The 9,680-nt window shown below is 43.5% G+C and overlaps 1 protein-coding gene across 1 annotated transcript; it reads left to right on the top strand.

The window, feature by feature from the left end:
- The first annotated feature begins 6,023 nt into the window (after positions 1 to 6,023).
- nkx2.3 (NK2 homeobox 3) lies at positions 6,024 to 9,292 on the top strand. The gene is made up of 2 exons (XM_080782255.1): positions 6,024 to 7,144; positions 7,821 to 9,292. Exons 1-2 carry the CDS (start codon positions 6,697 to 6,699, stop codon positions 8,540 to 8,542), a joined length of 1,170 nt encoding a protein of 389 aa, XP_080638381.1. The 5' UTR covers positions 6,024 to 6,696; the 3' UTR covers positions 8,543 to 9,292.
- The last annotated feature ends 388 nt before the right edge of the window (positions 9,293 to 9,680 follow it).

Below are 9,680 nucleotides of genomic sequence, written 5' to 3'. Positions count from 1 at the left end.
GCAAATCTGTGAGCTTGCAGATCTGTTATTTTCATACATGTTGTACTTGGGACATTCTGCATAATGAGTAGTTTTATAATGTATACAGTGATTTCACTTAATTCAAATATCACTTTATTTATTTAATAATAATCCTCTAGAGTGTGCTGACCAATAAGGAGTTCCTCCCTGTCCTCAGTTAACCCCTGGTGTCAAAAAGATGGAGTGCCACATATTTTGTGTTTTTCATGTGTCTATGAGTTGACAGTACTTCATTAGACACCCTGGAGTCGTTTTTATGTGCAATGATGTGATGTATTCCCTTTGTAGTTAGGGTTTTTTCCTGGAGGCTGAACCCTTGACAGTCAAACGTGCCAATGAAAAAACAGTAATATAGTGACATCACATTATCAGCCCCTCCCCTAACCCCTCCCCCTTTATCATACAACTACAGCTGTGGGTGCGGCTTAAGTTCAGGTGGATCACCACGCACCAGGCAAACCAGGCATACTTAATGAACTGGTGGGGGTGCCCACATAAAAACGACATTTTAACAAATATTGTACACTTTTTTGAAAAAATGATTCCTCCTTATATAACAATAAGACCTGATGATAATGTTTTAGGGTGGAAAAAAATCATGGCACTCCATCTTTAAGTATATTTAAGAATATTTAAAGTACCATACCAGACTTTTAAGGTCCCCACACACCGAGGGCGTTTTTCGGATTTTTAGCTGCGTTTCTCCATCGATTTTCCGAAAAACGCGGCCGGTGTGCAACCACCTTTAAACTTGTAACAGATCATTTATACATTTGCGATATTGAAACTTGTACTTATGAGTAAAACAATGTCAGTAGCCTATACTTCTTCCACCACTGCAAGTTTCTCAGAGTTAAACTTCACTCAGGACTAGACTACTACACATTACACATCTGCACACTGCCAACATCTCCCGTTGGCAATAGTTGCCAAGTGACATGCCAAAGTTACCATTGTGACAAGTGTTGCCTTGTTGAGATTAGGCCTAGCCTAGGCTACTTATACTGACACAGTTTACGACCGTGCACAATGGAAGCCAACATGCGACCAGAAGAAGGGGGAGGTAATTAGGGACTCATTAGCCAGCCGTCAGTCGTCCGTAAATGCGTCTGGAGGTGATCTGAGGGGATTTGGCTCGTTTGTGTGTGTGTGTGTGTGTGTGTGTGTGTGTAGGCCTACAGACAGCCATACACATACACCTGTCACTCTGTATAGGTAAAGCACGGACTGCTTCAACAGGTTAGCCTGCAATGAACGGAGCAAAGAGTGCAAGAACCAACACGTTAAATATCGCCTGGAACGTCACCAGCTATCCCAAAGGGGCCATGATGATGATGATGATGATGATGATGATGATGATGATGATGATCAGAAAGTGAAATGGGAATGTTCCAGTATGGCTGGCATGCATAAACTACAGTATTTCCTATTTTCTCAGATATCAATAGAGAGGCCATTCACTTTATGCGGACGCATAAAGTGAATGGCAAATCGAGTGTCAAATTGAGTTTAACGTTGTTTAACATTGTTTAATGCAATCAGATAGGACTTTTCTGTTTGGATGTATGGGCTCTCAAGGCCAGAGAGTATTTTTTTTGCCACTCAGTATATGGCGTTCCCGCATAACTTCCGGGTATGATGATGATGTCACACGCATATAGCCTACCCTCTATCTATATCAACTCTGCAAAGATTATTATTTAAAGATGGAGTGCCACAATTTTTGTATTTTTTCCAGTTTTTCATGTGTCTATGACAGTACTTCATTAGACACCCTGGAGTCGTTTTTATGTGCAATGATGTATTCCATTTGTATTTAGGGTTTCCTCCTGGAGGATGAACCCTTGACAGTCAAACGTGCCAATGAAAAAAACATTAATATAGTGACATCACATTATCAGCCCCTCCCCTAACCCCTCCCCCTTTATCATACAACTACAGCTGTGGTGCGGCTTCAGTTCAGGTGGATCACCACCCATCAGGCAAACCAGGCATACTTAATGAACTGGTGGGGGTCAAAACAACGTTTGATGGCACAGAGCCGACGATGTGGAGCCCTCCAGTGCCCCGGTATAGACCCATCTTGTAAACAAGGCCTGTCCAGGACCTGTTCCACTACTAGGTTATGTTCACTTCTGGTAGTCTGGAAATGTGGCTTTTCAAAATAAGAGCTCAACTGGGAAAAATGCTGACGTGAATTAGATCATAATTTATCAATACTATGCTAGCGCTGCATGTAAGTGTTAACCAAGTTTGAACCCCTGGTATGACGTAAAGGTTACGGTTTGCAGCTTTAATGAACATTAATCAAAATGGGTACAGTGGTGGAAGACGTAGCCTACTCAATTATTTTTAAACTTAAGTTAAGCAAAAGTATCAATACTGCAATATAGATATAATATAGATATGAAGTCCGGAATTCAACAAATACTTGAGAAAAAGTACAAACATATTGGCACCAAAAGTAAAACTAGGTCTATACTTATATATATATCCTATTTAAAGTTTAAAAAAAATGTTAAATGAAAATAGAAGATCTACACAAGCTCACAATGTGTCGCACGCACCACAACGCATTGTGAGCTTGTAGATTGGCTATTTTCACATGGTGGAAATAGATATAGTGCAGAAGTGCTTGATGTATGTTTTGGAATAATAATTAAATCTACACAGTAACTAAAGTAACTAAAGTTTTCAAATATTTGTAGTGGAGTACAATTACAATAATTGGATCTGAGATGTAGTGGAGTAGAAATATAGCCTATACCATACTCAAGTATAAAACTACAAGGCCTACCTTAACATTGTACTCGAGTACGCCTACAACAGGCTACTTTAGATGATCTTACATTTTCGTAGTAATCTAGCTGTGGGCTATAAATAAAGAAACGGCTATTCCTCGATCTGAACTTGACTTTAGCCGAGTCAGTCATATAGGCTCTTGCTCTTCAGAATCGAATCGATCATGCTCACAAGTCACAACAAGCAAGCAACACGCAGACCTTCGACTATTTTCGACCCACAACGCTGTTTGTCATACCATAGTAGGCCTACGACGGACTAAAGTATAAATCGGACATTACCGTGGCGTGGTGGGACGGAAGGGGAGGTGAATGCTGATGGATTGGAGGAGTTGGAGTTATACGGGATGCAGGGAGGGAGCGCCATGCACGGTCCAAGCATGCATTCGACCACCTCCTTGACACTGTTGTCTGCATGCGGGGGTCTGGGTTTTGTTAGAGGCCGGAAGCAGGCTCTTCCGCTCCGTAAACACCGTCCTCAACCCCGGGGCCGCAGACTGCGAGACGGTGGCACGCGAGGATCACCGGCGATGATGACTTGACTCGATGACAGGTGATCACATGCACACACACATGCGCGCGCAGCTAATTTGGCCCATGTCTCAATGACCCGTGATGTTTGGTTTGACTTTAGCAAAGCCATTTGTCCAGTCTTCATGTTAATTCAAATTGTGCCTGAAATGACATCGATGCGTTTCTTTAAAAGCTATTAGGCTATACAGCTTTAGGGCTGTACAGTACTGATATAGATTTGGTATAGAAGGATCTGAAACTTTACTGATCTGATTACATATGGCTTTATTTATGTGTTGGTATTTTTGCCTGCAGGTGCAGGCTGGTGTAGGCTATATAAGGCCAAATATCACAATTTGGCTGCACACACCGCCGTACGACGGGGTATACAGCAGGCATTAGGCTAGGCCCTGACCCTGATCTGATCCTCGGCGTGCGTCATCTTGTCTCAACATCAATTTCATTTTGCCATGATGAAGTCATCCGCGCGTCACTAAATAAACGGACTAGTCTAGAATAAATAAATAGCCTATATGTATGGTGGTTGAACATTTTGCTTTTATAGCCTTTTTTCCCCTTCTTCTTCTTCATCTTTTGTAATAGTATTAGGGCTATACGTCTCATTATATTCCACCTCGCAGCAATTGTTTAGGCTATATTAATAATAACTGAGCGTGTGCAAAATAAACCAAAATGACCCTTTATACCGTGCGGGTCAATTTGGATACATTTGTGCACGCTCAGATAGTTAAATTGGGATTTTAATAATCATTAATTGTGCATTTAAAAAAGCCATCAATTCCAAGAACACCCCTGCATGCTGCTCCCCTAATCCACTGCCCTCTCTTGATTTAAATGGAGCGCTTTAAAGGGACACAGATCTTGAGAGAAAGGGCCTAATCTAAACAGTGCCTTGTTGATGGCGAGCGGATGAGATTATATCGGCATGTCCATCTCTTTCCACGCGCTTCAGTTTGGTAGCTTTTAACGTCTTTCCCCTGGCGCCTGCACTTGTCTTGGTCACAGATATAGGCGACCAGAGGGGATCGCGTTTCAACTATTTGCCCTTTTGGCCTTTATAATTTCAACCCACAGTTCGCCACATTAATTATTAGGCCTACTCTAGGCTAGGCCTATATCTCAATATAGTTCAAACCAGATCGTATTAGCCTTGGCATTGGCTGAATTGCAAACGTGCAAACGCAGCTTTTTGAACGTGCATTACATGTCTGCTGCTTTGGCAGAACGACAAAGCAAACGGAAGTGGGACCACTTTATGTAGCCTAAAATTCTGTTAGGAATAATTAATCAGCTTCACAACGGACGTTATATTATAAGCCTATAGGCCTGTGCCATGTGCATCAACGTGTAAACTTATAGGCTATATCATATAGCTAAGAAAAAATGTCATTCGTTGTCAGGATGAATCAAGGCGATAGCCTAATAATAATAATAGCCCTAAGTGATATTATTATTATTAATAATAACAACAATTATTATTTGTATAATAGGTCTGTTATTATATAGGCATATTAACGTTCAACTGTGGTATTTTATTATATCGGTTATCATTTAGCCTTAAAACAAGCCATTAATTGATTATAGCATACCCATTAACCATTTTTGTGCCCCGACATTTTAATGCAATTGCCTATATATTTTTAATGTTTGAGATAATAGGCTGCCTATATTTCAGATAAATGTTTAGCCTATATACAATTCACTTAGGGCATCATGATTGTTGAAATTTGAAAATAGACGAATAAACCGCAGTGCCTGAAATATGCTCCGCACTACACAACACTTGAATTGAAATGTTATCTTATTTCCCACACACTCGGGCTATATTATCTTATCCGTGCATGTCTTATTCAGGAAACCCATGATATGTGTAATCTCTGTAAACTTCTCCAAAGTAAGTGACGATGGGACGAATGGTCCCTAAGTGTGTCCAAACGGAAACAATAAGATAATCCGCTGTTATTATCAAATCACTATCAATTATCGTGAACCCATGCAATGAATGGACACGCCAGATTTTAATACTAAATTAAAATTACGTTTTTACTTTTAGTATATGCACTGTCTTTTTCCCCCGTGACGGATTGTTATAGACTGATATATAGTGTTCTTATAGCTTATGGTCCTTGATGACTTTGTCTATTGTATTTGCTACCATGTGTTGTTCATGCTGTTTATAAATCGCTCAGGATTATAAGAGCGTCTGCTAAATGCCTAAATTGTATACATGCACACACACAGAAATTGGCTCAGCGGTTCTTTGGGATGGTTGGTTGTTCCATTATAGGTGCTATAAGAAGATAAGGGATTCATATATAGAGATAGGAGCTATAGCGTTAAAGAGGTCCCCAAGCAATTACAATCCAAATAACATGCATTTTTAGCACCGTTTCCGTTTAATGTGTATATGATTATATACAAGCATGCAATCAAAACTCCCTTACCTGAGACAATCTGGAAGGCTATAGGGTTTCGATGATGTCAACATTATTTCATCAAATTATTTCATCAGCATTTATGGTGTAGTAGAGAGAGAGAGAGAGAGAGAGAGAGGGGGGGGGGGGGGGGAGGGAGAGAGGGAGAGAGAGAGAGATGGGACTTGCTCCCCTTGTCATCATCAATCCCTCCCCCGCATCAAGCCCAATTCAGTCGTGCTGCAGCCAGCGACGGTGTCACTTGACGAAAAATATAGACGACCTATACAAGTCCACAGCAGCGCGTCACATTATAGTGAGCAGCGACTCGTTGAGATCTAATATCTCGGCTATTTTTTCACCATGCATGCGCCGTGATGCACGCGACACACCGTCGCACGACGAAGCATATAAAACTATCCGCCGGGCGGCGTCATTGAAAAGGGAGAAAAAGGGAGAGGGGACTGACTGCGCCTGCTGTCTCTCTCGCTCTCTTTCCGCTGCAGCTGAGCTGAATCCAGCCAACCAAACAGGACCGACCATCTCTCTCTCTCTCTCTCTCTCTCTCTCTCTCTCTCTCTCTCTCTCTCTCAGCCCCAGCCTGGAGCCAAAAAGAGAAGGGATGTCACATCTCAAAGCGAGCCAGTTCTCTTCTTCGGTCTCCATGAATCATATAACAACATCACGGCGCGCGACCATTTTTTACCTTTACGCACGGGTCACCGCGTCGTTCGCTTCCATTGCACGGGTTCCGGGGACAGAGAGACAGACAGGACAGTGGCGGGTTTGTTGTTTGTTTCAATTTAAATAAAAGCCTATAATAACCTTGTCTGCGGGGGACGGAGCGCAGACTTCTTTCTTCGATGTCTTATTATTTCGCGGCGGGACCGTCAGAGTCACGGTCAACCTCCCCGCTTAACTGACTGATGGTAATAATGCTGCCCAGCCCGGTCATAACTTCATCCACCACGCCTTTCTCCGTCAAGGACATCTTGAAGCTGGAGTTACAGCAGTCCCAGCAGCAGCAACAGCAGCTGTTGTTCTCTCGGCTGCAGCAGGGTTTTGCCCACCAGCAGCCCCCGGGAGCTCTGCTGCAGCGCTCCTATTCGCCCCCGTCCTGCATGCTGGCCGGCCGGGACAGGGACAGGGACAGCACCCCCAGCCCCGGCTCCGGCTCCCAGGGCCTGTCGGAGAGCGAGGAGAGGATGTCCTCCTCCTCCTACCTCAACCCGCTGTCCGCGGCGCAGGAGCGGCTCGCTCGGTCAGCTCTGCCGGGAGAGCTGTTCACAAACTCGGCGCTGCAGCAGACGGGGCAGCATGGGGGGCACCCGGCAGACCTGCGTCTGGAGACCGAGCAGGAGAACCTAGACACCAGTGAGTATATCCTATAGCTTTGATTGTATTTTATTTTGTTTTGTGTTCATTTGAATTGATGGGCAAACTAATCATGAATTCATATCCATGCATGCATCTCCTTTTAATCCAAATTGATTTTTAGATTGAAATAGGTATTTTGGTAGGTCTATAGCCCATAACTGCATGTGATCATGCAGCCACATGATTAGTTAGGAATTGTAAAATATAGCCTGTATTTGCCAAATAATGTAATTAGTCTACTTTGCAGGAGACGCTAAAAATATTGCTGAAATGTGTGTTCCATTGTTGCTTGTGCTATTGCTCATTCTCCTCTTAATTGATAACAATCTGTGTTAACAACTATGGGGCTTTCCAGTGCATGCATTGCATTGTATATAGGTGTTATTAGCATGGCAGCAAAGTATAAAGTGTTAATTTATCGTAATAACTCTGAGAGTATACAAATGTAACCATGTGCATTTGGTTACATTTGTATACAGAGAGTAATATTTTGTTTGTCTGTCTAGTTGTACGACTGTTGAATGTGTATTGGACCGCAATGGAAACACATAAGCCTCTGGTTTTTTGTGTCATCCATTCGGCGCGTTTTTAACTCTGCCTGCACGCGCCTTTAATCAATGAAGCACTCAATCAATCAACCAATCAATCAAAAAACTATTGTCCCCGCATGCAGAGAGCAGCAGCGGTGTCGCCGCGATGCGAGGAAGCGACATGGACGGCGACTGCATGGACCACGCCGGGGAGGAGGAGGTGAAGGCCGGCGGCAACAAGCAGCAGAGGACCCGCAGGAAGCCCCGCGTGCTCTTCTCCCAGGCGCAGGTGTTCGAGCTGGAGCGGCGCTTCAAGCAGCAGCGCTACCTGTCCGCTCCGGAGCGGGAGCACCTGGCCGCGTCGCTGAAGCTTACCTCCACGCAGGTCAAGATCTGGTTCCAGAACCGGAGGTACAAGTGCAAGCGGCAGCGGCAGGACAAGAGTCTGGAGATGGCCGGCCAGCATCACCACGCGCACCACCACCACCACCACGCACACCACCACCCGCCGCCGCCCAGGCGAGTGGCGGTCCCGGTGCTGGTCCGGGACGGGAAGCCTTGCCTCGCCGCCGCCGCCGGAGCCCAAAACTATAACACCTCGTACGCGGTGGCGGCGGCGGCTCCGAACCCCTGCTATGGCTACAACGCCTACCCGCCGTACACCTACAACAATTCGGTCTATTCGAACACTTATTCGTGCACGTATTCCAGTCTACCCACTTTGACGCCGAGCAACACGACCGCGAACGCGTTTATGAATATGAATTTGGGGAACCTCGGCGGCGCACAGTCTCAGAGCCAGGCTCCCCAAGCTCCGGTAGTCACGCCCTGCCAAGGAACTCTGCAGGGCATCCGGGCATGGTAGCCTCAGACAGTGTTATTAAATATGTTGTAGGCCTACCTACATAATTTCAGTATGGAGCCACAATCACACGTTTGATTCGACAACCTTCCTGGCTTGGAAGTTGGAAGCACCCAGAGAATCATGCAGGACACGCATTGCGACTCATAGCCTATCCCAGAGGCGTTCACTTGGCGACAAAGTAAATTACTTTCTGCTTATGGCAGAAAAGGACGCATGCAAGGAATATAATAGTCAGAGAAATAACCACCCAGTGACATATAGGCATACTGACATTTATCCACTTTTCGAACATATAGGATATGACTTATGTCATCAAACCAATACATTACAGGTGGCGGTGGCCTTCTGTCTTTGGGGACTAGCCTACTGTCGCTTGGACTATAGTTTTCCTGCGGAGCCAAATCGGACGTATACAGTAAAAAGGCTGTCAAACTACATTGTAAAATTATCAGTGTTAATTTAATATAATTTTTGATATTAACGCAGATGGTTTTAGATGGCCGATGGTGTATAGCTTAGGTTAAACGTGATTTGAATGTTGCCAATATAAGATTGTGCGCAATTTGACGTAGGCCTATTGTTGTTTTACAACATGGATGACCATGTGCAGCTGATGAACAAAATGATGGAATTCATCCCCGACCAGAATAGGCTACACATCAAATTAAATGTTTGTTTTCGTCAATAAAATAAATTGCATTGTATTTTTGCTTTTTTATTTTATTTGAAATCTGATATAGGCTATAAAGTTTAAAATCTTTACATAAAGCACAAATTAGATTTACATTTATTAGTATTAAACAGTGAGTAATGTGAATCAAGTAAAACTGATGACGCTTGTTTCATAGTATTTCATGTAAGAAATGTTCAATATGAAAACATTTCATATTCATATCTGCATTGTGCCTTTCAAATTTGCTGTGTGTGTGCGTGTGTGTGTGTGCGTGCGTGCTTTTTATATGCTCATTAAACCATAATTGTTTTACCCAAAAGGGGGGTGCATGAGGGGAGGGATATTTAACCCATATGCTCAGAATTTTCCAACAGCAGTGCATTCTGTTTTCTGTTGAATTGCTATCTCATATTCTCATTATGCTATTATTAATTTAATTAAAATTGTACATTATATTGTATACAT

The sequence above is a fragment of the Protomyctophum bolini genome (genome assembly GCF_963924005.1).
Source record: "Protomyctophum bolini genome assembly, chromosome: 14".
In the NCBI taxonomy this organism is placed as follows: domain Eukaryota; kingdom Metazoa; phylum Chordata; class Actinopteri; order Myctophiformes; family Myctophidae; genus Protomyctophum; species Protomyctophum bolini.
Note: the sequence above shows the minus strand (reverse complement) of the source record. Positions and strands in the feature narration are given on the sequence as shown.

Bases quoted from the DNA above. Each gene is read 5' to 3' on its own strand.
- nkx2.3 (XM_080782255.1), top strand. From the start codon at position 6,697: ATGGTAATAATGCTGCCCAGCCCGGTCATAACTTCATCCACCACGCCT. The intron at 7,145-7,820 runs GTGAGTATATCC...CCCCGCATGCAG, and splicing joins GCAGGAGAACCTAGACACCA to AGAGCAGCAGCGGTGTCGCC.